Raw genomic sequence first — 25,488 nt, 5'->3', positions numbered from 1 at the left:
TTGCCCAGGCTTCAAATTGTGATCCTCCTAATCTCTGCCTCCTGATGGCTAGGATTACAGGTGTGAGCCACTGACCCCTGGCCTTACCAAAGATCTTTAAATGATAAAATAGGACCTGCAGTAGTTCTTTGTGATGGAAAATTTCTAGATATTCTGGAATGATTCTGTGAAAAATCGTATTGGAACTTTGTGTTAAAAGGTGTTAATTTGTCAAGTGCAGACATGCCTGTTTTTCTCCATTTTTAATTGTACCTGGTACCTCCATAGACTGTAGGAATGTGGACCTCTCTCCAGATTAGAGAGAACCTGCCTCCCAGGGAACAATCACTGAGACCTGAGGGCCCAGGATACCCACCCTGCCAAAGCCCAAGTCTGCAGAGGCTGGGTGGGCATGGGGAAAGCTCTCAACTCTGCTTCTCGAAGTGGCTAGCCTACCAGATGTTTGCTACAGGTGGGGGCGGGGCCTAATTCTAAGGTTAACTTTAGGGGTTTCTTTCTCTGCTTCTGCAGGAACTCAACCAAAGAGCATTTACATTGCAACCTCTGTGTGCCCAGTGGGCTCTCAGCCCTGGGAAGGGTGGATTTGGAAGCTCAATCCTGGTCCTTTCCTTCACTCCCAAGAACTTCCAGTTAGCTGGGAGGGAGACAAAGAAATGTACCTGAAAGGAGCAATTAAGTGCCCCCAACTGTGCCTGCCCTAGTGTTCCAACCATTGTTTGCTTAGGAGACAGCCCTGTTAGGGATCCTAAGTCAAGAAAGGCTGTGCACTGAGCAGGCCAGTCCGGAGATCCCCTAGAGGGCAGGGCCTCCGGCTTTCCTTTCTTTCAGGGTTCCCACAGCGCCCAGGGCCCGCTTGCTTCACAATGAGCTTCAATGCGCTTTTGACCGAAACTTTTCCCCTTTGTATCAGTCTCCATGTCTCTCAGCATCTCTGTCTCTACGGGTCTCTGACTCTCTCTTGTTTTCCAACATCCTTCCCGAGCCCCTGGGGAGCAGAGCTGGGGGGGCCGGGCAGTGGGAACGGGACAGCGTCCTGTTCTCACCAAGGACAATAAGGGCCGGAAAGGGCTGGAGCCAATGTCTGGCGCGGACTCCCCCTCCCTGCCTGCTCTGGGCGCCCCCGGGTCCCGCCCTGACCCGCTGGCATGCCCTAAGTGCCAGGCGCCCCGGTGCTAGTGCCCGTCCTGAGGAGCCCAGCCCCGCCCGGGCTAGGAAGCTTGCTTGCCCTCAGCCTCACCTTCCCCCTGCCCTCTTCCCGGGTGGCATCACCTTCTGCCCCAACAGGCGCTCTAGTCAGGAGTCGCACAGGCCTCTCCGCCAGCCTCAAGCTCTGGTGCACAGCCCCCGCCCCTGTATTATTTACTCCGGTTTCCGGAGCTGGCTGCGGGTGTCTTCGGGTGTCGCAGCCACGTGTTGAGGGAGCCGGAGGAAACACCTGGCTTCCCTCTGTCCTCCAGGGGCGGGCTCACCCCTCTGACAGGGCTACTGCCTCCAGGGTGGAGCAGAGCACCAGGAGCCCAGGGCCCAAGCAAGAGGTTAGATCTTTGCCCTTTTCACCCTCAGGTCTCCGGAAGCCATGATGTCCTCACGCCCACCCCCCACCCCCACTTAATTATGGTGATTAGTTGCTGTGATACCCCTGCCAGGGTTAATTGCAGGTGCACACAGCCTGCAACTAGGCACCCCAGAGATATATTGGGTGGAGAGCTGTGGTTGGCGCCAACCTGCCTTGTAAATTATTCCGAGTAAGGGGTTATTATTCCTGGGCTATATGCTGTCCTTGATCCTACACAGTGGGATGCAGCAGGTGCCCAGATCCCTTGGCATTGCCCTGATACCTGCTCTCTAGGTCCTCTCCACCCTCCTCTAGCCACAGAAGAGATGCTGGCTGCCTGGTCCCACTCACTCCAACACTCAATGAGGAAGGCCTAAGACACTGGAGACCCGACCCCAGGGCTGTTTGTGTCCAGCTGGACTGGGTCCTGGCCTTTTGCTCACTGCTCCTGTAAGAGGTATTTAAACTGAGCCGGGCACCAGCGGCTCATGCCTGCAATCCTAGCTACTCAGGAGGCGGAGATCAGGAAGATCGAACTTCAAAGCCAGCCTGGGCAGATAGTACATGAGACTCTGTCTCAAAAATACCCAACAACAACAACAAAATGTTGGTGGAATGGCTCAGGCGATGAGAGAGGCCCTAAGTTCAAACACCAGTGCCACAAAAAAAAAAAAAAAAAAAAAAAAAGAGGTACTTAGGTACTTAAACTGCTTGTGCTGAAAAGCACTGATTCCTTCCTTGGACCAACAATTACCTAGAAGCAGGAGAAAAACTTGGCATCCCTGCCTGTGCTTTGTATCTGTCTTTGTCTGAGCCATTCGCTCCTGAAATCATCTTGGGTCCCAGAAAGGATAGGATTGATTGATAATATTATGACAAGGGACTGAAACTATCCCCAAGCAATGGTGAGCCCTGAAGGACAGACCACCACTCCCACCCCCCAAAAATGAGGGCAAACACCTAGAGCTGGAGTATCATCTCATGGGAACCATATTACTCCCCTCAAATGATGACAGTGGTAGGTAATAACTTCTTCAGAACTCTTAAAGGACAAGAATTAGATTACTTTGGTCAACCAGGCCTCACCCATCCAATCTGACCACCAGAGCACACCAGGGACTGGAACTGTTTAACTATGCATAGCTTTTGTCCCCTGACCTAATTGTCTATTTAAAGCTAAAGTTCATGTTCTATCCTAAAGACAGCTGAAGATAGGCTGAGTGCTTACTTTACCTCTTCCCACGGCTGCCCGTGCCATGGAATAGGTGCCCTTCACCAGTATCATCTATTTGGCATGTAGTGGCCTGGCCTGTCACATGGAATCCCAGGAGTCTGGGCCTGGAGCCCAAAACTCTGATTTGACTCCCACTCCAGGTTAGAAGAAAGTCAAGTTTTGACAGTAAGACCTAGAACCAACCAGTCTCCCCGTAGGTAGGCACAGGGATCATTTTAGACCTCGCTCCTTCCAAGGCTCCCACTTATGACTGTTCCCCTTAACAATCTCAGTAGGTGAAATGGAGCCTAGAACTGCCAACCTCTCAGGGAGGTATGATCTTCACTGAACTCTCTGTCTCCACTCCCAGCCTAAGGGGAGGAGTAGACTTCAGCCCTTCCAAATGGCCAGGTTGACTTCTACACAAAGACACAGCAGCACCCTTCTCCCAGTCCTTCAGGGACAACTTGCAGGGGAGGGTGCTGCTAGAGTCCAGGACAGATATAAGACCACAGCACCCTCTGCAGGCATCTTGGGTAAACTGCTTAGCATTCAGCCAGAGAATAGGACAAGAGCCTGGGTTTCTGCCCACAAATGGGGAGTGGGGTAGGGTAGAGAGGCCTCTAATCCTTGACAAGAACTCCCTTGAGTCTCTTCATTTCTTTTCTTTTTTTTTTTTTTGCAGTGCTGGGGTTTGAACTCAGGGCCTCACAGTTGCCAAGCAGGCACTCTACCAGCCTTGACTCTCTTCTGTATCTTTACTGGGTTTTCTTCCCTAACTTAGGCACTTCTCATGCACAGGATTTTGTTCTAAAAGGACAAAGAGCAGGTGCTTTCATTCAACTAACCCACCCATCCACTGCCCATCAGCAGGCACTGTGGAGAATACAAAGCCAACCAAAATGGGTATGTACCGTGAATCCCACAACATCCCAAAGACTGGGGGTGCCTAGGTGCCTCAGAGGACATGCTGTCATGACACAGCAGACAAGGCAGGACCTACCTCTTTCCCATCCAGGCTGACTCCGAGGTTGGCAGCCTTACTCCTATTTTATATACTTTGCTAAAAACTCAGGAAGGTCCTAATATCTTAACTGTGAGACGAGGGGGAAAAAACAAACAGGAAAGGGCTAGGGCCTGAGGAGTCGCTCTAAGTATGGGCACATGATTATGCTAGAGTAGAGCAGTAGTCCAAGAGTACAACACTGGTAGGAAATTCCCACCTATGGACTTGCAACAGAAGGGGTAGGGCAGGGGGCTCATTTATTTAGGGTGGGGAGCTAGAATAAGCCCCCATGTGGAATCCCATGGCACAGCATAGGAGTGAGGGCTTTTTCCTTTCCTTTCTTTTTTTTTGCGGTACTGGGACTTGAACTCAGGGCCTACACCTTGAGCCACTCCACAAGCCCTGTTTGTGAAGTTTTTTCAAGATAGGGTCTTACAAACTATTTGCCTGGGCTAGCTTCAAACTATGATCCTCCTGATCTATGCCTCCTGAGTAGCTAGGATTACAGGCCTTAGACACCAGCACCTGGCTCCTTTTCCTTTCTTAGTATTCTGTTCCAACATCTCTTCCAGTTCTGACAAGTCTTCCTGCATTTCAGCCTTAAACCCTCTCCTCAAAGGTCAAAACTAAAGACCATTCATCCACTTGTTTTCCATGATCATTCTCATGCAAGTATATGCCACTCCAGTGCCTAGTAAAGCGACTGACACTGACAGCACTCAATAAATATTTGGTAAAAATGAACCTTGGCAGGGTGCCAGTAGCTACTCAGGAGGCAGAGATCAGGAAGAATGTGGTTCAAAGTTGGCCTGGGCAAATAGTTCCACGAGACCCTATCTCAAAAAAAAAAAAAAAACCTTCACAAAAAGGGCTGGTGGGGTGGCTCAAGGTGTAGGCCCTGAGTTCAAACCCCAGTATCGCAAAATAAATAAATAAATACATAAATACATAAAACCTTGGAGGAAAACCCCAAAGTCCAGAAACAGTAGGTGCCTATCTGTCTGAACATTCTGTACATCCACACAGGCACTGGCAGATGAGGCCCACAACATCATACAGCTCACAGAGCTACAAAGAATCAACTTTATTGGACAGCTGGGGCTAGTTTCTCTTCTTGCCCTTGCCCGTCACCTTGGCTGGTGTAAGGACTGGAGCTGTTGCCTGGTATAGAGTAGACGAGATCTTGTTGATGTAGTACAGACCAACCATGGAGAAGATGAAGCTACAGGGTGAATACAGAAACATGGCATCAGTGGGCATGCTGCCAGTCTGCTGCCAGTCTACTGCCAGGGCAGACACTAGCTTCAGGGAAAGAATCCAGATTCAAGTTTTAGAAAATGGGGAAGAGAAAAGGAAGGAGAATAGAGGGAGAAGTATGGGGTGAGGGGGGATCTGGCACTACCATAGTAGGTTCCAGTGCCAAAAGATAGAGCAGTACCCCTTACCCAGCTGTCAGGCACATACCAGGTGGTGACACAGACTCGGTGGATAAGGCCGGATGCAAAGAGCGCCAACAGGAGACAGAGGAGAACTATGGAGGCAAGACGGACAAAGAGGGTCAGGTGACAGAATGGAAATACCAGGCATTCACAAGTGGAGCCTAGGAAAAACCTGGGGCCTCTGGGACTGGTGGAGTGGCTCAAGTAGAGCACCTGCCTAGCAAGTGTGAGGCCCTGGGTTTAAACACTAGTATCACACACACACACACACACACACACACACACAAAACCCTAAACCTGGGACCCTCTGAATCTTGGGAGAATCTGCTTGGAAGGGTATGGCATAACAACAGCAGGAGGACCTCAGATGGCCTTAATATTGCCCAGGACATGAAGACAGGAGATGTATACTTCTTAATAGCTCTGTCTCAAATCTCAGTTAACGTTGCAGCTTTCCTCCCATAAAAAGGAAAAGGTGGTATGTGTCTGTAGTTTGCAGCTATTTGTGAGGCTGAGGCTGAAGGATCACTTGAGCACAGGAATTCAAGAGGAGACTAGCCTGGGCAACATAATAAGATCCTGTCTCAAAAGAAAGGAAAGGTGCTAGCAGAGCCTGAAGAGCAAGGTCTGTTCCCATTTAGGGAAGAAGGTAAGGCCTTCCCAACAGAAGCCAGTCAATGAGAATCAATTCATTAAGCTGGCTGACCAGTGATGGAAGGTGAGGGCTTTGCCCACTAGACACAGGTTGGAGGGCAGAGTGTCTATAGGGACAGGAAAGGATCTTAAGACATCCAGAATAGGACAGGAAAGAAGGCGAGAGGGCAGGAAGCAAGGGCAAACAGACCCCACCTGTCCACCTGGGGAGGCAGGGAAAGCAAAGAGGGCCAAGAACTTTGCTCCCCAAACAATGGTCTCTTTGGAAGCAAATGAAGACAGTACACATGGGAACAAAATCTAACAGAGAGAAGTCTTGGGACTGCTTGGATGGAAGGAGCTCTGGAAACCTGAAACAGGACCTCGGTATGAGAGGAAGACCTCGAGGAGTGCAAAGCAATGAGGGCAACAATGACACATCTTTGCTTTACTAGATGAAGGTTTCGCATGAGACCACGTCTGCTGTGAATTTTTGAGCACGTAGCATTCCTTAGGTGATCTGGCATTCATCCCTAATTTGCTTTATGAACTTAATTCTCCATAATTAAATCATCAATTCTCAATTACATGAACAATTAAACAAGGATTATTCCAAACAGAAAATAACAGTTATTCTAATTTGGTTAGGAGTCCTGCTGCCATAAAAAAAATCTGATTTATCCAATATTTAGGCTCTTCACAATTCCCTCAAATAAATAGAACGAAATAGTATTAAGTCAGTTGTATATCAGAACCTCTCAGTGAAATCGGTCCTGCTTCTGGTGGGAACAAAGAACACCTTTCTGAGGATGGGTACCAAGCATCAGTCCAAACTTGACTGTTCCCTTGAAACCTTTCCTGGAAGTTGGCCAGAAGAAGGTTTTTCTTGCTTTCAGAGAGGCCTTCTCTTCCACCTCCAATGCCAGTAACTAGATAAATACTGGATTCAAATCCACCATCTGTCTTTAGACAGTTTTAGTAAACATATTTCTCCTTAACATCCTTTACCTGAAAACTTAGTATCAGGTTTGGAAGAGGTTAGGGAGGAGAGGATCCACCCAATCCCCAATTTTCACTTACTCTCTGGGAAGATCTTTGCTTGGAATCCTTTGCCAAAGACCAGATTCTCCAGATTATTGAAAGCCTAAATTGAGGGAGTTAAGGCGAAGGGCATGCAACACGGGTAGAGCTGTGCGGATTAAGGGGACACGCCCCAGTCTACGTGGCCCTCGACCCTTCCTGCCCTCAAACACCCCTCCCCCTTCCAGCGCAGAGAGGATACAGTGAGAGAGAAGACGAACAGGCCGGAGCCCAGCAGGCCCCCCTGGATGGTGAGCCACTCGGTGGAGGCCAGCTGGCGACTGTACATCTGCATCCCAGCGAAGAGCAGCAGGGACAGGAGGGAGGACAGCGCTAGGGAGGTGCCAGTACCCACCACTGGAGGGGATGAGAGAAGGGACGCACTCAGTCAGGATTTGCCCTCCTCTCGAGCTGCAGGTAAATTCGGCCAGTCCCGCATCTCGATAGGCCGACCACTTACAAGCACTCCCAAGACTACAGCCCCTCTCCCCAAACTCCCCACATCCCATGACAACCCCCCAGGAATTCCCTAGTCTCAGGTCCCTTCTGTCCGGTGGAAATGCCCACTCCCTGGAACTCAGAACACGTCAGCTTTCCCGGAAAGTGCCAGGAAAGCTGGTCGGCACCAACTCCGACCCCCCGCTAGCAGAGCAAGGGGATCCCACAGGCCCGATTACCCATCATGCCCGCCTATGGGTCCAATCCGCGCCTCTAGTCAAGAAAGAGCAGAGCCGAACCGGGCGCGGTTGGCCGTACGCATGCGTCAGCTCCTAACGCGAACTTGCTTCACTCCACCGCTTCCTCTTTCTTCCTCTTGACGCCTGGATGCAGCGCCCTCTTCCGGCAAGGAGGATGGGGCGTGAAAGAGCATCCTTGGCCACCGCCCTGGTCCCCAGCCTTACCCAATGCCCAATGCATCCTCTGCCTGTCAGGACAAGCTGCACTTATATCCTCCTGTCATTGGGCCCATAGCCTATAGCCCACCTCTGTCTTCTTTGACATTTATGTCTTCTCTAGTGCTTGTCCCTCAAATCTCCCTGCCCCATGCTCATTGCCTCAATATCTTCGGTGGACTTGCGCAACCAAAAACGTAGTGCTCGCCACCTGGAACTCATGTTCCTCTAAAACTAGCCTCTGGCTTTATATGAGTAGGAGCCAATGAAGAATTCTAATATGAGGAATAGCTTTCCCCTCAAATGCCGTCCATGTTACCCACCCCCAGATCGCCTTTCAAGAACCACGTGGGGAGAACTATTTCCCACCCCCTACACCGACGGGCGATGTTCAAGGCTGGTCCCTGGAGCATGCGCAGTGACACCTCACCCCCACTCTTTCCCACACCCCCACCGGGCTCCTGCATTAAGCCCGGGGTTCGCAGCAGCAGCCGGGATCGGGCACCCGGGGGCGGGCGGGCACAGTGGGGCCATGGCTGAGGGTGAGGATATGCAGACCTTCACTTCCATCATGGATGCACTGGTCCGCATCAGTGTGAGTTAAGGTGGGGTCGAGGGAAAGGGAGGGGACGTAGAGGGGTCCAGCGCAAGCCAAACCCTTGGAACAGGTGGGGATCCAGGAAGAGGATGGGATGTAGACAGGGGGCTAGTGAAGGCAAAGAGGACTGGGGAGGAATGCAGGCGTGAGAGGGTAATCCCAAGAATATCGGGAGATGAGTGCCGTAAAGGCTCTCATTTGCTGGGGTGTGAGCAGAGAAACCGCCGGACGCAGCGGGTGGGCTGAGGTGGCAGCCAGCAGTACACCAGGGCTGGGGCTTCAGGGGAAAGGAGCTATGCTACGAGTAGGGGGCATGTGCAAGCTAGGATATTTTCCAAGAAAACTGAAGACAGGTGGGGGTTCATGAAGGAACCACCACAGGGTGCGGTTCCCAATTTGGACCCCTCCCCGAGACCCCACCCCACTGCACCCCCACTCAAGGCTGTCGCCGAGCCTGAGGTTGTCATGGCAACCCGTGCCCGGCTCTCCCAGGGGCGGTGCCAACCCCGCTCCCCCCCACCACTTCCTTCCCCCTCCCTCCCTGTCCCTCCCTCCTTTGTGTCAGCTGCGCCCCTGACCGGGATGGCTGCGAAGAGAGGGACCAAGGTGAGGTGTGGGGGGTGGGGCATAGCCTGAGGACCCCCGCCACCAAAAGGGAGAAGGATACTTCCGGTGGGGAGGGGGCGAGTAGGCGGGCCGCTTGTATCTCCCCCTAGCTTGGGCAAGGGGTTGCGCGGTCCGGGTTGCGCTGGAAGGGCTGGAGGGTAGGGGGCGAGGGGAATAGGTTGACATCTGGAGACTGGAAGGGATGGATGGAGAAGTAAAAGATGGAGGATGGGGGCTGGGATGGCCGCAGGCCTGAGTCGCGGCTGGAGGATGGAGAGCTAGCTGCGTCTGGCTATGGGGAGGAGTCACGCGTCTGAAGGGGTTCTAGTAAAGCAGGCGGGGGGCTGCACCGAGCTGCAGAATGGGCGGTGCCCTTGAGATTAAATGCCAGAGCTGGCAGCCCAGAGATGGAGGAATGGAGACAGGTGAGGAGGGCTGCATGCCAGAAATGCTGCAGCCTGAGTGATGGGGGTGGGGCTTGAAGCTGGGGAGGCACAGCTCCAATCATCCCTTCTTGGTGAACCTTTAGCTCTGCAGGAGGGAAACAGAGGCATGGGACAGAGGGCCGGGAAGGTGTGTGATCCTGACTAAGGCAGGTACTGGGCAAAAGCTATGAGTAGCTTGTCTTGCCTCTTCCTGAGACCTGTGGGGTTTCTAATGGTAGCTGTGGGGCCTGCTGAGATATGCCCAGGTGTCCAAGCTCTGACCTAGCCTCCTGGTCCCTCCACAGACAAGCATGAAGAACATGGAGAAGGAACTGCTGTGCCCGGTGTGTCAAGAGATGTACAAGCAGCCCCTGGTGCTGCCTTGTACCCACAATGTGTGCCAGGCCTGTGCCCGGGAGGTGTTGGGCCAGCAGGGCTACATAGGCCATGGTGGGGACCCCAGCTCTGAGCCCACCTCTCCTGCCTCCACTCCTTCCACCCGCAGCCCCCGCCTGTCTCGAAGAACTCTCCCTAAACCAGATCGCTTGGACCGGCTGCTTAAATCAGGTGGGGCTGGGCCCTGTGGGATGGGGATGGGAATGTAGGGTTGTCATCAGGAAGATGGAAGGGGTCCATCGCTGGTCAGGGGCATCTGTCCGTCTTTCTGGGAGTAGAAATACTGCTTATCTGGACTTTAATGAGAGCTGAGTTCTGGGACAATAAAAATCTAATTTTTTAATTGAAGAGACCTCACCCACTCTCAACCAGCTGTAACTGACCTCTACCTCCTGGGTCCATCCACAGGCTTTGGGACATATCCTGGGAGGAAGCGAGGTACTTTGCACCCCCAGGTGATCATGTTCCCATGCCCAGCCTGCCAGGGTGACGTGGAGCTGGGGGAGCGGGGCCTGGCTGGGCTTTTCCGGAACCTAACCCTAGAGCGAGTGGTGGAACGGTACCGCCAGAGTGTGAGTGTGGGAGGCGCCATCCTGTGCCAGCTGTGCAAACCCCCACCACTAGAGGCCACCAAGGGCTGCACAGAGTGTCGTGCCACCTTCTGCAATGAGTGCTTCAAGCTCTTCCACCCCTGGGGCACTCAGAAGGCCCAACACGAGCCCACCCTGCCCACCCTCTCTTTCCGCCCCAAGGTGAGCCGCAGGGCCTAGGGAGGGAGGGGTATGGTGGTGATGAGTGGGTGGGGGTGCCTGGTGTGTGGGCTTCCAAAAGAAGCTGGGTAGGTTTTTGCCATTGCCAATACCCCTTTCTTCCACTTTTTTTTATTAGCACATATTAGTTGTATACAAAGGTTTCACTGGGATGTTTCCATACATGCCTGCACTGTATCTCGAGCAGATCCTTTCTGTTTGTTTGTTTTAGAGTCAGGATCTCCCTATGTGACCCAGCTTGGCTTCAAACTCCAGATCCTCCTCTCTCCACCTCCTGAGTGCTAGGATTACAGGTGTGCACTGCCACACCTGGCTTCCAAGCGGCCCCTTTATCTGTAACAAAGCCACTGGAGAAATTAACATCTCTGAGCCTCCATGTCATCTACTGCCTGAGAATAATAGTGTCTGCCATGAAATATCCCTACCTGCAGGGTTGTAGATAGGATCACAAGACATGTTTTTTCACTAAGAAATGTTATCTAGGACTAGAAGTGTGACTCAAGCAGTAGAACGCCTGCTTTGCAAGTGTGAAGCCCTGAGTTCAAACCCCAGTCCTACCAAAAAAAAAAAAAAGTGTCATCTGGCCTGGCCTGGAGCCTGGAGTGGTGTCAAACATTTGTAATCCCTGCACTCTGTTATCCCAGCATTTGGGAGACTGAGGCAAGAACCTTACGAGTTCAAGACCAGCCTGGGCTACATAGCAAGATCCTGTCTCAAAAAAAAAGTGTTATCTATACACTGAAAATATTTGTATGTGTTCATTCATTGAACAGATATTTATTAAGCTATTAAGACCTATGAGCATACTGCTATTGTAGGCATTGGGGGTACAGCAGTGAACAAGATGAACACAGTTAATTATGAATCATAAGGCTTAATTATTATAATTATTATTGTTATTACCACACACTCCCTTGAGGTAGATGGAAGAGCAATGCTAGTGAAATGGACATTGCTTGGAGACTGAGAGAGAAGCCTCGATGCCAGTGTGCACCACCAGGTGGCACTGTGGAGCATCAGCAGCTGATCTCCCCTCCACTTGCATCTGATCAGCGAAGGGAGGGCACCCAGCTGCTGTAGTGGTAGGTCAGCACCCTTATACACTCCATTGGCTGATATTTTATTGTCATTTGTGTCTCTAGGGCCTGATGTGCCCAGACCACAAGGAAGAGGTAACTCACTACTGCAAGACGTGTCAGCGGCTGGTATGCCAGCTCTGCCGGGTGCGGCGCACCCACAGTGGGCACAAGATTACACCAGTGCTCAGCGCGTACCAGGCCCTCAAGGTGAGGACCCCTGCTCACTCGGCCCATGCTAACTCACACCTTCACGTACCGTCTAATTGCTGGCTTCTGTAGAGTCAGGCATGATACCCACTTCTTTCTTCCCCCTCAGGACAAGCTGACAAAGAGCCTGACATACATCCTGGGAAACCAGGACACAGTACAGACCCAGATCTGTGAGCTGGAGGAGACCGTCAGGCACACTGAGGTGAGGGAGATCATGGACTTGGGACCTGGACCCTGCCTGGGAGTGGAGGAAGGGGATATGGGTGGGCATGCCACCATCAATTTGCTGCCAGCTAAGGAAGCCCTTGAGGGGTGTACATATATGGGGATGGAGTTTGTTGACAGGAACACCAGTGCCCCAGGCTAGGCTGTAGCTGGGACTCCTGTTGAGTTGGGGTGGCTATAGTCCAGGAGGAGAGAGCTCAGATGCCATTAGGCTCATTTGCCTACTAAGGACAGCACACATCCCTGGAGGGTGAGGTGATGGCTCTGACTCCTTCTGCCAGGTTGTTGGAATCAGCTGACATGGGGATGAACCATTCAGCTGGGTTAGCAACCAGTGGACATTAGTTAGTATAATCCAAGTAGACATTAGTATAGTCATATCCTCTCTTATTTGCGTGAGTATTTAAGTTAAGGGATTAGGATTCTGAAGGAGTTAAGACAAAATATGCCCAATTAGTTTATTGGTTATTTCAAGCTGATATCACTTCAGGAATTAACTTCAGAAAGGGTCATTTGGCTATGTTTTCCTACATGCAGAAGTTATAAGGATTCTTTTGGGAGGGATACCTTTCAAATACTAAGGCCTGAGAATAGCCTTGATCATCAGAAACTGGTCATTGGGGCTAAAATGAAACTGAATGAACAAACTGTTTGAAGTAACCCTTACCTTCCACTAGATATCTCCCCAGTACAGATTTTCATTTGTCCTGTCATTCCTTCACAAATGTATTGCTCTGAGGCAGGGAGTGTAGCTCCGTGGCAGAGCATGTGTACTGCATGTACAAGATCCTGGGTTCCCTCCCCAATACTTCCCCCAAGAAAAAGCAAACGTGTTGTTCTTTATCTAAAAAGTTTTAAAGTATCGGACTTTGATCATTTCTTTGCATTTTACTCTTTTATAAAGCCCCCCCATCTATGTGTACAGTTAAAACGTTTATGGTTTTCTCCTGTAATAATTGAGTTCCTGGATCCAGCTAGAAAGGGTGGAAATGAAGGATTCTCTTCAGTTATGATGTGGGCATTGAGGAAGGTTAGCACAAATGGTCAGGAGTTGAGCGCATCTGGGTACAGGTGCCTTGGCAGGAATGAGTCTGGCCCTATTGAGATGGGTGGGTAGAATTCCCATCCTAATGATCCTAGCCGTGATGTGGTATCCTAGGAGGCTGGCACAGGTGCTGCTTCCGAGGGGAAGACAGTAAGTCATGCATCCTTTGGGTTTTGCTCCCTTGGCAGGTGAGTGGTCAGCAGGCAAAGGAGGAGGTGTCACAGCTGGTGCGGGGGCTGGGGGCTGTGCTGGAGGAGAAGCGAGCCTCACTGCTTCAGGCCATCGAAGAGTGCCAGCAGGAGCGGCTGGCTCGGCTCAGCGCCCAGATCCAGGAGCACAGGAGCCTGCTGGACGGCTCAGGTCTGGTGGGCTATGCCCAGGAAGTGCTTAAGGAAACGGACCAGCCTTGCTTTGTGCAAGCAGCCAAGCAGCTGCACAACAGGTACTGAGGGGCATAGCACAGGGCACCATGGGTGTAGCCAACGCCTAAGACAATGTCTAGAGTTCTGCCAGGTAGAGAACTGGGGTACTGAGAATTTTCATAAGGCCAAACTGGTGCCAGCTTATTCCAAGGGGTGACGAAGAGACTGAAAGCAGGATCAAGGCCCTAGAGGCAGGCAAGGCAGAATCAAAGAGAAGGATGGCTGCCCACCTGGCAGTGCCTGACCCTTTGCTGCCCCATCCCAGGATTGCCCGAGCAACTGAAGCCCTCCAGACATTCCGGCCAGCTGCCAGCTCCTCCTTCCGCCATTGCCAGCTGGATGTGGGGCGTGAGATGAAGCTGCTGACTGAGCTTAACTTCCTGCGAGGTAAGGAGATGGCCAGGCCCGTGCCCAACCAGAGCCTTCTTCCCTTTCTCCCCAGCAGCGGGCCCGGGGGGCAGTGCCCACCAGGGACCTCCTGGCCTCCTGCCCGGCCTGGCCAGCCTCTCCTCCCACCCAGCCTACCCTGCCACACACCGTCCTACCGCGCTCAGCGCTGCTTCTCCCTCTCTTTGTTTGTAGGCTGTGGCCACCGCGGACTCTGCTCCGGAACACCCCAGGCAAGTCAGCGGCCCTGCCCCAGGGGCCCTGCCCCCCGCGGGCCTCCTCCCCAGCCCTGCTCCCACACAGCTCGGCCAGCCACTCATTGCTTCCTTCTTTCCTGTCCTAACCAGACTTCCCAGTCCTCCCACTTGACTGCTGCCCTGCCTCTTTTCTGCCTTTTTTAGGCTCTGCTAAAATCCTGGCCCTCCTGACCTTTTGTCCTCATGACTCTCGCCCTCTGGACATTCATTCTCTTCCCCTTGACCTCTATGCCCTGGCCCTGCTGCAAGCTTGCTCTCCCTCTGTTGCCTCCCCATTTTCTGTCTTGCTCGCTCTGGCACCTTTCTCCAATTCCACTCCCCCTCCTTCCTGCTCAGGGCCTTCTTGCCTGGGTTCCAGTGGTCTTTGCTTCCTTGTCCAGAGCTCCTGTTAACTCACAAAATCTAAGCTGGAAGGGCTCTCAAACCATACCTGGTCTGATACCCTCATTTGCTCCAGGAGGAAATAGCCCCAGACAGGGGAGGTGACTTATCTCAGGCCAGAGTGAGGTAGTAGCAGGCCAGGACCAGAGCACAATCCTCCTGACTCTGTTTCCAGCACTCTCTCTCCTCATTCTCTCTTAGGTCATGCCCTGCCCTGGCCACCTGGTGCCCAGTGACCAGATGGGACATTTTCCCCCCAGCTCCCTCACCCACACTCACCCCCCCGGCTCCCGCTGCTTCCCCTTTCCTGCCTGCCCTGTGTCCATGCCAGGCTAGTGGCCAGGCCCCGACTGATCCTTGCTATCTCTTCTAACAGTGCCCGAGGCGCCCGTCATTGACACCCAGCGCACCTTTGCCTACGACCAGATCTTCCTGTGCTGGAGGCTGCCCCCCCACTCACCACCTGCCTGGCACTACACCGTTGAGTTCCGACGCACAGATGTGCCTGCCCAGCCAGGCCCTACCCGCTGGCAGCGGAGGGAGGAGGTGAGGGGCACGAGCGCCCTGCTGGAGAACCCTGACACGGGCTCTGTGTATGTGCTACGTGTCCGTGGCTGCAATAAGGCTGGCTATGGCGAATACAGTGAAGATGTGCACCTGCACACACCCCCAGCACCTGGTGAGTGAGCAGGCTGGTGAACCCAGTGTGGTGGGCACAGGCTGTCATACAAAGGACATAGGAATTCTGGGCCTAGGTACTCAGCTGGTTTGGGTAGGCACTGGAGAAGCAGTTTAATACAGTGGGGGCCACATGCACTGGCTCAGGAGCTACACTGCCTGGGTTCAAATCCTAGCTCTAATCTCTTGCCCACTATGTGTCTTTTGGCCAAGTTTTTCATCCTGTCTGGATTTCAGAGTTCTCTTCTACAGTGACAATAATACATCATAGAGTTGTTGTGAGAATTAAACTGTTGTGAGAATATATATGTAAACACTTAACAGGCGTGGTGGTGCACACCTGTAATCCCAGCATTCGGGAGGTTGAGACAGGAGGATCACAAGTTTGAGGCCAGCCTGGGCTACATAATGAGACACTACCCCCAGAAAAAAAAATGTAAAAACACTTAGTTGTTTCTGGCTCATAGTAAGAGCTCAATAAATGTTATCAAAGTGATTAAAAAAGTGACGGGGCACAAGGATGATAGAAGACACCAACTCAAGTAAGGGGCAGAAAAAGGTAGAGGTTGGGTAGAGGGCCCAGGTGTGAGTACCAGAATGTGGTCTGGAGAGCTCAGTAGATGGTGGTGGGAATGTAACCAGGTGGAACAGAACAGTGGGGTACAGTCCCCATGGTACACGGGGCACCATGGGAAAGGGGTTGGAGGATCATGTAATTCAACCAGGTCTAGAAGCCAGGTGCTGGTGGCTCATGCCTGTAATCCTAGCTACTCAGGAGGCAGAGATCAGGAAGATCGTGGTTCTAGCCAGCCCAGGCAAATAGTTTGCTAGATTCTATATTGAAAAAATCCATCACAAAAAAGGACTGATGGAGTGGCTCAAGGTGCAGGCCCTGAGGTGTTTTTTTTTTTTTTTTTTTGCGAAAAAAAAAAAGGTCTGGGACACCACTTTCTATGCCCATTAGTCATCACTAAAATTCTTCCTGGGGTCCCAGGCCCATTTGGGATGTTCCTTTCTTCTCTTATGACCCCCATTTCAGCTTCCCAGGCCCTGTTCTTCTGAACCCTCTGTCCATTACCAGTAACTGAACAAAAACCCCTTAATAACTTGTTCCCCATTTTGGATTCTCCCAGCGTCTTGTGCTAACACCTCACTGTCCCTAGTGCCAGTGCTTGTCCCTGAAGTCCTTCCCTCTGTCTCAACTCTCCTCCCCTTTCCAGTCCTGCACTTCTTCCTTGATGGCCGCTGGGGTGCAAGCCGAGAGAGGCTGGCCATCAGCAAGGACCAGCGAGCAGTGCGGAGTGTTCCAGGGCTGCCCCTGCTGCTGGCTGCTGAGCGGCTGCTGACTGGCTGCCACCTGAGCGTGGACGTGGTCCTGGGCGATGTGGCTGTGACTCAGGGTCGTAGCTACTGGGCGTGTGCCGTAGACCCTGCCTCCTACCTGGTCAAAGTGGGCGTCGGACTGGAGAGCAAACTTCAGGAAAGCTTCCAGGGTGCCCCGGATGTGATCAGCCCCAGGTCAGGCCTCTCTGGAAGGGATGGGATTTGGGGACCCTGAGTGGGAGCTGGGAGTAGGGAAGGGGTGTCAAGGGGAGTACAGACTTGCTGGTGTGGGGCTGAGGAGTGAACAAGATGAGATGTGGGCTCAACAGAAGGGTCCTTGAGGACTGGTTTTCAGAGTGTGTGGTCAGGGAAAGAGATGACAGAAGACGGCATCATGACCTCTTCCTTCTATCTGGACCAGGGCACCACCTCTCCAAGCCCCATGTCCTTTCTCCCTAGCACCCCATTTTCACAAAACTTTTCTCCAAGATCTCTTTCACCCACATCTATTCTCAACATCCCCAGATTCTTCCCTTAACTGTCTCATCTCCACAAACCCTCCTCACCCCACATCCTGCTTAACACCTTCCCACATGTTTCCTTCCTGAACCCTTTCTCCTTAGCACTCCATCCCCACACCTCATTTCTTCAAAACTCTTTCTCCCCAATACCAGTTCCTTCTGGACCCTGTCTTCCCCAGTCCTGCATCCAACATTGGACACTGCTCTACCCTTGTCTCTTTCCCAACACCCACGTTTTCTGACATCCTTTCTCTGCTCCCCAGTATCATAATTACTGACATCTCCTTCTTCCAACATCCTGTCAAAACCTCTCCCTAGTGTGATTTCCCCAACACCATTTTTCTTGATGCCTTCCTATCTTGATAAGCACTGCATTTCTTCAGTGTGCTGTCAATACCTTGTCTTTCCTTTTTCCCCAACACTTCCTTTGCCAACGTGCTTTCCTTTCAGTCCCCCTTTGCCACCAATCCAAGCCTCCAACCCTACAACCTAGACCCTGTCTCTTCAACTTGTATTCCCTCAATACCCAAAATTGGTCCCCTCAACTTGTTTGCCAACATTCCATCCTTCCAACATCTCAGCCCCCTGGTCCCTCATTCTCTTACCCAACCCCCATTCCTACAGGTATGACCCAGACAGTGGGCACGACAGCGGTGCTGAGGATGCCACGGTGGAGGCGTCGCCACCCTTTGCTTTCCTAACCATCGGCATGGGCAAGATTCTGCTGGGGTCCGGAGCAAGCTCAAATGCAGGGCTGACAGGGAGGGATGGCCCAGCAGCCAGCTGCACAGTGCCTCTGCCACCCCGTCTGGGCATCTGCTTGGACTATGAACGGGGCCGGGTTTCCTTCCTGGATGCTGTGTCCTTCCGTGGGCTCCTAGAGTGCCCGCTGGACTGCTCAGGGCCTGTGTGCCCTGCCTTTTGTTTCATCGGTGGTGGCGCAGTACAACTACAAGAGCCTGTGGGCACTAAGCCTGAGAGGAAAGTCACCATTGGGGGCTTTGCCAAGCTGGACTGATCCTCTCCGGTCTGTTTTCCAGACTTGGGGTCTCACTGGGCCTGGCCCCCCCAAGCCTCCTGGCACCAGGTCGTTCCTGACAGCTTCTCCCCCAAATTCTTCCTACCATGTGGTCCTGCCCCTTACCCTCTGTCTGTGTCTTCCCAGGGCTTTCTCTTGACCAAGGGGGCTCTCCTCTGCTCACCTCTGGATGTCCTCCATTCTCTCTGTTGCCTGTCAGCCCAGGCTCCCATGCCTACCAAGTCTCTGACCCATGCCTTGCCCTTGGCATCTTCCAATCATAGAGAGCCCCTTCCCGTCCTGTGCCGCTGAGGCTGATTAGGAGGGAGGGCACCTGGAACACTGGGCATGATCGCCAGCTCTGCCCTTTGCCTTGCCAAGCTTCCTGCCCCATTATAGCTTTGGGGCAGGTAGGCTTTGGGCCTCCCTGGTAAGGGGGAGAGGACCCTATCCTGCTTTATTTACTTGGGTCCTCGTACCCCCCCACCAGCCGCATGTTCCTTATGTCCCTCTTCTCCTTCTTGCATGCTTTACCTGTCCTGCACCCATGCCAACGTGCCAAGTCTCCTTTGGGGACCCAGCTGAGGCTGGGTGTCTCCATTGGGTTGGGCCAGGCAAGGCCTCTGGTGCCCACAGCTGCCTCCCTGTGGTGGGCACAGCTAGGCTGAGCAACAGCTGTAATTTTCATGGTTTATAAACAATAAACTGTGACGTCAGGCACATTTCTGCCTTCCCTGAGCGTGACCATTCCTTGTAGTTTCTCTGCAGGATGTGGTGGAAGGGCTTCAGGATGCCCTAGTGTTGATTAGGGCAGAGGTGGATCTGGTGCCTAAGGGAAGGAGGTTCCCAAATGTGGTACTCCCAGCGTTCCTCCACAGCTCAGAAGGCGCAGGCCCAACCCACCACAGCCACCAGAGGGCGCAGCACTCCGACTGCTGGCATCAGGCCCTAGATAGGGCATAGGGAGGACAACACCAGGCCTTAGGGGAATGTGGTTGAGGGCACAGCCAAAGGGGTCAGGGAATCAGAACCACTTCCCCATTCCCAGGGTGCCAAGGAGCCCACCCCAGAGGCAGCTGGTGGGTGGGGCGGCAAGGAGTGGGCAGAGACAGGACAAGGCCTGATGCCAGCCCCCCGGATCTGACCCAGCCCTGCTTATCAAGGCAGTGTTGACTCTGCTGCTGTTAACTGTTGCCCAAGGATTTACTTCACACCCGGGCAGCTAAGAATAGAACTGCCTGGTGGCACCATGCCAGCAGGAGAGGCTGGCCTGTGTGAAACAGAGACACAGTTGAGGCAAGAGGTAGAGGAAAGAGCTATAGGTGCTCAGGCGGAGCCCAGTCAAGCCGGCCCACTGGAGCCAGCCTAGGTTTCGTTTCCTTCTTCCTCTTGTGCCGCTAGGAATGGGGGAGAGGTGACTACTGAGTTCTTCTGCAGGGCGCCCCAAAGTCACCTCTTCCCTACATCTGCTTTGCAAATGAGCCAGCCCCTCCTTGCTTCTTTTCCTCTCTTCTGGGTGTCTTCTCCCAAAGACAGACACATTCTGACTGCCCCTCCTATTCATGGGTGACAGAAGAAGGATCACAGGTTGGCGCAACAGGAGGCCACGTTTTATTCAACCATGTTCGTTCCCACCCCCATCTCCTGGCTTTCTAGGCCAGTCTTCCAGGGAGCCACCTCCAGGTTCCACTGCCCCAGGCATATCCCCCAGGGCAGGGCTGGGCTTCACCAGGCTAAGATGGGTTAGGGGGCTTAGCAGGAGCCTCAGAGGGAGGTTGTGAGCAGCCCACTGGAATTCCCAGCTCACCAGCCCAGGTCAGAATGGAGGGGGCTTCTGGCAGTGAAGAACCTGAGGGAGGGGACCGGCACTGCTGGCCCCTGAGTGGGAGACCTGCCCCTACAAGTTGGCAGAAGTGACTGCTGCTGCCGGGTTTGTGTAAGAGAGGCCACTGCCGCCATTACCTGAAGAAATCTGGGTGGAGAGAAAAGAGATTCACAGTGAGAAGCAGAAGCTACAGGCTGGGGTAGATCCAGGAGCCTGGCCGGCTCTGAAGGAGTTAATTCGGAGCACCTGCAGGGCCCCAGAGCAGCCAGGTGACTGTAAACAGGCCATTCCTCCCCCCTTCCCTCCCTCCTTCCCCATAGCTTTACTCAGTCCCCTTATGTGCCCTCCTGCCCCTTTCTACCTCCATTCTTTGCCCCTCCAACCCAAGGTATATGTGTATGCGTGTGTGCTTGCGTGAGTGTGTGTGTACGTGTCGTGTCTGCTTGTAAAACTAGGAGAGGGACAGATCCCCAGGAGGAGGAAAATGGGGGCAAGAAAAGGAAACTCTTGTCTCCTCCCTCACCAGTGGCTTTCCAGTCCCAAGTGGCCACAGTAATTATTTACTAGGTTCTGTTGAAAAAGGCCAAGAGAAGAAAAAGGGAGGGGTCCTTGCTTCCCTGAGGCTCCCAAGAACTCCTTCAACCCCAGCTCACCTCACTTGGTGAGACTTCTTCCTCTTCACCAGAGCCCCCCTCCTGTAGTCTTCCCTAGCTACTCCCCCACTCTTAGATGGTGAGTGGGACACAGGTGCTCACTTCTTGTGACTCTTGCAGGAAGGGCTCCCCTGGGCACAGTGCCACACCCATTTCACCTCTGGGCATCTTAATGAGCACTGCCCTGGTGCCAGTTCAGCCAGCAGTAAATGTGGACAGCCCATGCTCTTTTGGGAATGCTGGTAATGAGGACACTCCCTCTTAAGCACCCCCTTTCTTCTGTGGTCTACTCCCCAAACCCTGTCCCTCAGAACTCCTCTGACCTCCACCCCCATCCTTGCCAGGCTCTCAACCACTCAAATGCTCACCTCTTCCAAGCTCTTTGGATTTCTAAGTACCCAACCAGGACCCCTGCCCCCTCCGGGGCCCAGCCTCACCTCCTCATAGGGGCTACGTTTGGTACTGCCCGGGGGTACATAACGCCCATGGGTGTGGTAGGTAGGGTATTCACTCATAGGATGATAGGCATCCCGGGTGGGAAAGATGTCCAGCTGCCCGTAGTTCTTTCGGCGGCACTGACACACAGCCTGGGGAGGAAGGAGTTTATGGTAGACCATGGGGTTCCTTCTACCAGGAACACTCTGGTGAAGGCCCAAGACTGAGTACTTACCAGAGCAATGAAATATACGATGGCCAGTGTGACCAGAACACAGACTAGCACCAGCAGGGCAATGCCCCAGCCTGGTACCCCAGACCCAGACTGAGCAGAGGAGGGAAATGGCACCTCATGAGCTAAAATAAAAAGCAGTGATTAGTGAAGTCTCTCAAAGGAGGAGGTCCTCTCCCTGCTAGCACCAAAGGGAAGAGTAGAAACCCAGTGCTGGAGGGAGAGGGGCTGGGTGTGGTGCTGGGTTGCAGTTGGGAATGGTGCCTCACCACTGACTTTTGAGATGACCAGATCATAGTTGTTTTCCTTCTCATGCTGAATAAGCTGTAACTCCACCTGGGAGGCACTGATGGTTCCCTCCCGGAAGATCATAGTAGATTCCACCACCACAGATCCTGGCCTGGTCACAGGAAATGGGCAACTCAGCCATAGGTCCTAGCTTTGACTTAGCGTTTCCCCCCAACCACAAATGAACCAGTCCTTCCCCACAGTCATGACAACTCACCCCACACCCGCACATACAAAGAATCCTACCAAACTGTACCTGAACTTGATATTAGAGAGGCCCAGAAAATCTTGGTTAAAAATCTGCAAAAACTGGGGTGAGAGGGAAAGGAAGGATTCAGGCTTGATGCAAATGAGTCAAGCAGTTATGAAGGCTAAGGGAGCATGGCAGAGGAAAGGCAGATACCCACCAATCCGGAAATGTTCTCTTTCAGTTCTTGGTAGTAGTCGGTGTTGGGATTTTCCAGGGAAGAATTATACTGGCGGTTCAAAATGTAAAAAGACAGGAAGAAGAAGGAGACCCCAACAGATAACTGGGAACTATGACTGGAGGAGATGAGGGGAGTTCCTGTGCTGTGGTTAGTGCCATTGGCAACAGTGTTGCTGCTGGGGCTGGCAAGGGTGGTGGGACTATCAGACTGCTGGCTAGGAACTAAGGGTTGAGTACTCTTGCCAACCAAGGTTGTAGTAACCATAGCAGAGGTGACATCGTGGACTGCAGTGGTGGCTGAGCCTGATGCTGCATCCCTGGTGGTAGGGGTGAAGGTGCCATTGTGGACTGCAGTGGTGGCTGAGCCTGATGTAGCATCCCTGGTGGTAGGGGTCAGGGAGCCATCGTGGACTGCAGTGGTGGCTGAGCCTGATGCAGCATCCCTGGTGGTAGGGGTCAGGGTGCCATCGTGGACTGCAGTGGTGGCTGAGCCTGATGCTGCATCCCTGGTGGTTGGGGTGAGGGTGCCATCGTGGACTGCAGTGGTGGCTGAGCCTGATGCAGCATCCCTGGTGGTTGGGGTGAGGGTGCCATCGTGGACTGCAGTGGTGGCTGAACCTGATGCAGCATCCCTGGTGGTAGGGGTCAGGGTGCCATCGTGGACTGCAGTGGTGGCTGAGCCTGATGCAGCATCCCTGGTGGTAGGGGTCAGGGTGCCATCGTGGACTGCAGTGGTGGCTGAGCCTGATGCTGCATCCCTGGTGGTTGAGGTCAGGGAGCCATCGTGGACTGCAGTGGTGGCTGAGCCTGATGCAGCATCCCTGGTGGTAGGGGTCAGGGTGCCATCGTGGACTGCAGTGATGGCTGAGCCTGATGCTGCATCCCTGGTGGTAGGGGTGAGGGTGCCATCGTGGACTTCAGTGGTGGCTGAGCCTGATGTAGCATCCCTGGTGGTAGGGGTGAGGGTGCCATCGTGGACTGCAGTGGTGGCTGAGCCTGATGCTGCATCCCTGGTGGTTGGGGTGAGGGTGCCATCGTGGACTGCAGTGGTGGCTGAGCCTGATGCTGCATCCCTGGTGGTTGGGGTGAGGGTGCCATCGTGGACTGCAATGGTGGCTGAGCCTGATGCAGCATCCCTGGTTGTAGGGGTGAGGTTGCCATTGTGGACTGAAGTGGTGGCTGAACCTGATGCTGCATCCCTGGTGGTTGGGGTGAAGGTGCCATTGTGGATTGTAGTGGTGGCTGAACCTGATGCTGCATCCCTGGTGGTTGGGGTGAAGGTGCCATTGTGGACTGTAGTGGTGGCTGAGCCTGAGGCTGCATCCCTGGTGGTAGGGGCTGGAGTGCTATCATGGGCTGGAGTGGTGGTCGAGCCTGATGCAGAGCTGGTGGTTGGAGTCAAAGTGCCTTTATGGACCATAGTGTCAGTCAATGTTGGGGAAGTGGTGGTGAACTGAGATAAGGTGACACCTTTCTTCTGACCTGGAATGGTAGCAGAGCCTGAACCATGGCTGAGGGTGCAAAGCAAGCCCCTGGTCACGCTCACAGCACTTCTCTCAATGGGGTTGGAAACTGGATTGCTTCGGATAGCCAAAGACTTTTTCTGCTCTAGCTGGGGCCAGAAGTTGTAAGAACTATTGGGTTGGAGGGCAAATCAGAGCAAAGGCATAACACCAGAAGGAGTGGGGATTGGGCGGCAACCGGCAGCCCCTGGGTCTGCCCTCCCTGCTGGTGCTGGTGACCACCCCTCTTCCTGCATTAGGCCCCTTGGTCCAGTCTCACTACTAAGACTTACCTCTCCTACTCCCTTCCCCCTAGATTTCTCTTTAAGTTATTTGCCTACCATGGCACCCATTCCCCTGGAGGCCACCTCTTCTCAGCCTGTCCTTAGCCTCTCCACTTCATTCTGGCATAGACCGGACCATCCCTGTCTGCAATTTCTGACTCTCCTGATGCCATCTGCCAGGAAGCAAAACCCACAGAAAGGCCAGGAAGACCATGTGAGCAGAGAGAGCCCCCTCCCCGCCTTGTGCCCCTCACCTGTTGTAAGCATTAGTAGCAGCAGCAGGAAGAAAGGGACCTGGAAGCCCCGTGTCATGGTGGTGGTGAACTGGTGGGGAGGGGGCAGAGCAGACTCAAGCAGGCGCCGTGAGTGAGGTGGAGCGGCACTGGCGTCTGCTGCTTTATACCGGTCCCCCCCCTCCCGCCCTAGGCACAGCCGGAGCAGGTGACAGGTGACAAAACTCCGCCCCCTCCCTCTTCAGTACCTCCTACCTTTTCCTCCTCCTTCTCCCCAACCATTTCTGGGTAGGGTACATGGGCTCCAATCACTCAACCTTATGACAACCTGTTTGTTCTCCACTGGTCTCCCCTTTTCACCAACCACTCTGACTCCACGAGGTGGGGGGGAGGGGAATCTGGGACCTGGGGCACCCCCTGGGGCCTCTCTAGGTTTAGACCCAGGGTAACAGCTAAGGTGGGGTGGAGAGCAGAGGGTGGATTGATCTAGGCTCTGGAAGCAAAGCCAGGAAACCCACCTCTAGACTCCCCTACACTCACACACACACTCCACTTCCCTATTCTCCCTAGATTCTTTGAAGCCCCACTCTGCGGGCTGAGAAGAAATAGGAGGGTTTGATAATGAGTGGACTAGGCACTAGTTTTGGACTCCCTCCCCCACCACTTCCCGGAATAGCCCCACCCTTCTAACCGCTCCCTGTCCCGTTCCACACGCAGTTCTACCCTGAAACCCATGTCTCTGCCCCGGCCGGACTTTCCAGCAGCATGGGCAACCTCTTTGGCTTTCTATAGAGAAGAGGGGGGTGGTGGGGGAAATTTCCACTTAAAGAAGGACGAAAGCGAGGCTCCACAGAACCCTAAGGTTCTTCCTAACCCCCCACCTTTGAGTGGCAGCTTCCCGGCACCGCTGACCCGGAGCTGCTGCCCTCTAGTGGTCACCGGGAGCCTCGCGGGTCCGACCCGCAAAGACCAAGGAGCTCAAGACTGTGTGAAGAGGGTGGGCGGTTCAGCCCAAGTAGGGGCCAGGATCCTGGGGAGGATCTTTGGACCCTGGCGAGAAGAATGCCCTGGACAGAAAGGGAGGAATGCACAATACAATGGAGGGGCTGGGAGCAGTAGGTGGGGGACGAAGGTGCAAGAGGGTGGAATCTGGAGGAAATGATACTAAGTGGGTGGGGTCCTGAGGAATGTGGAAGGGGCATCGAGGCATGTGGGAGAGGACATCGGAATGTAGGAGGGGGGATGGGCAGATTATGTGAGGGCAGCTGGGTATCTAGGAAGTAAATGGGGTGACAGAATGGAATTTCGGGGCACAAAACTGTCTTTTGAGAAAAGTGGTATTTGGGGCGGATAGGCACGTGGTGGAGGGCAAAACCATATGTAGGGGTGAATAATTTGGGAGAACCGAGAGGTATTTTAGGGAGCAGAAATATTTGGGGGCAGGTAGGG

The 25,488-nt window shown here is 53.4% G+C and overlaps 3 protein-coding genes across 8 annotated transcripts; 1 reads left to right on the top strand and 2 right to left on the bottom strand.

The window, feature by feature from the left end:
* Positions 1-4,843: 4,843 nt before the first annotated feature.
* Krtcap2 (keratinocyte associated protein 2) lies at positions 4,844-7,701 on the bottom strand. Its single transcript, XM_020166111.2, is given in 7 exon segments — positions 4,844-4,996; positions 5,239-5,305; positions 6,927-6,990; positions 7,129-7,283; positions 7,604-7,618; positions 7,621-7,651; positions 7,654-7,701. Coding segments are annotated over 7 exon segments (486 nt in total). The 5' UTR covers positions 7,687-7,701; the 3' UTR covers positions 4,844-4,875.
* Positions 7,702-8,302: 601 nt separating this feature from the next.
* On the top strand, positions 8,303-18,893 carry Trim46 (tripartite motif containing 46). Of its 5 annotated transcripts, none has more exons than XM_020166105.2 (10): positions 8,303-8,414; positions 9,754-10,015; positions 10,253-10,596; positions 11,757-11,900; positions 12,010-12,105; positions 13,362-13,615; positions 13,861-13,982; positions 14,997-15,299; positions 16,519-16,816; positions 17,767-18,893. In XM_020166105.2, exons 1-10 carry the CDS (start codon positions 8,352-8,354, stop codon positions 18,158-18,160), a joined length of 2,280 nt encoding a protein of 759 aa, XP_020021694.1. In that variant the 5' UTR covers positions 8,303-8,351; the 3' UTR covers positions 18,161-18,893. The 5 variants fall into 5 exon arrangements, with proteins under 5 accessions (XP_020021694.1, XP_073904033.1, XP_020021699.2 ...); XM_074047929.1 differs by lacking the exon at positions 8,303-8,414 and adding an exon at positions 8,461-9,023; XM_074047931.1 differs by lacking the exon at positions 8,303-8,414 and adding an exon at positions 9,220-9,448.
* Positions 18,894-19,748: 855 nt separating this feature from the next.
* On the bottom strand, positions 19,749-24,204 carry Muc1 (mucin 1, cell surface associated). Of its 2 annotated transcripts, none has more exons than XM_020166095.2 (7): positions 24,061-24,204; positions 22,001-23,502; positions 21,850-21,902; positions 21,575-21,705; positions 21,309-21,430; positions 21,076-21,225; positions 19,749-20,132 (listed from the first exon to the last, which is right to left on the bottom strand). In XM_020166095.2, exons 1-7 carry the CDS (start codon positions 24,116-24,118, stop codon positions 20,058-20,060), a joined length of 2,091 nt encoding a protein of 696 aa, XP_020021684.2. In that variant the 5' UTR covers positions 24,119-24,204; the 3' UTR covers positions 19,749-20,057. The 2 variants fall into 2 exon arrangements, with proteins under 2 accessions (XP_020021684.2, XP_073904029.1); XM_074047928.1 differs by lacking the exon at positions 24,061-24,204 and adding an exon at positions 23,864-24,036.
* Between the last annotated feature and the right edge of the window lie 1,284 nt (positions 24,205-25,488).

Source organism: Castor canadensis, chromosome 11 (assembly GCF_047511655.1).
Source record: "Castor canadensis chromosome 11, mCasCan1.hap1v2, whole genome shotgun sequence".
NCBI classification, from domain to species: Eukaryota; Metazoa; Chordata; class Mammalia; order Rodentia; family Castoridae; genus Castor; species Castor canadensis.
Note: the sequence above shows the minus strand (reverse complement) of the source record. Positions and strands in the feature narration are given on the sequence as shown.

Excerpts from the sequence above, each read along its gene's own strand:
- Muc1 (XM_020166095.2), bottom strand. The coding sequence starts at position 24,118 with ATGACACGGGGCTTCCAGGTCCCTTTCTTCCTGCTGCTGCTACTAATG. Across the intron at positions 23,503-24,060 it reads GCTACTAATGCTTACAACAG|GTCAGAAGAAAGGTGTCACC; the intron begins GTGAGGGGCACA and ends CTACCATTCCAG. Across the intron at positions 21,226-21,308 it reads TCGTATATTTCATTGCTCTG|GCTGTGTGTCAGTGCCGCCG; the intron begins GTAAGTACTCAG and ends CTTCCTCCCCAG.
- Trim46 (XM_074047929.1), top strand. The coding sequence starts at position 8,781 with ATGAAGGAACCACCACAGGGTGCGGTTCCCAATTTGGACCCCTCCCCG. Across the intron at positions 10,016-10,252 it reads GGACCGGCTGCTTAAATCAG|GCTTTGGGACATATCCTGGG; the intron begins GTGGGGCTGGGC and ends GTCCATCCACAG. Across the intron at positions 10,597-11,756 it reads CCCTCTCTTTCCGCCCCAAG|GGCCTGATGTGCCCAGACCA; the intron begins GTGAGCCGCAGG and ends TTGTGTCTCTAG.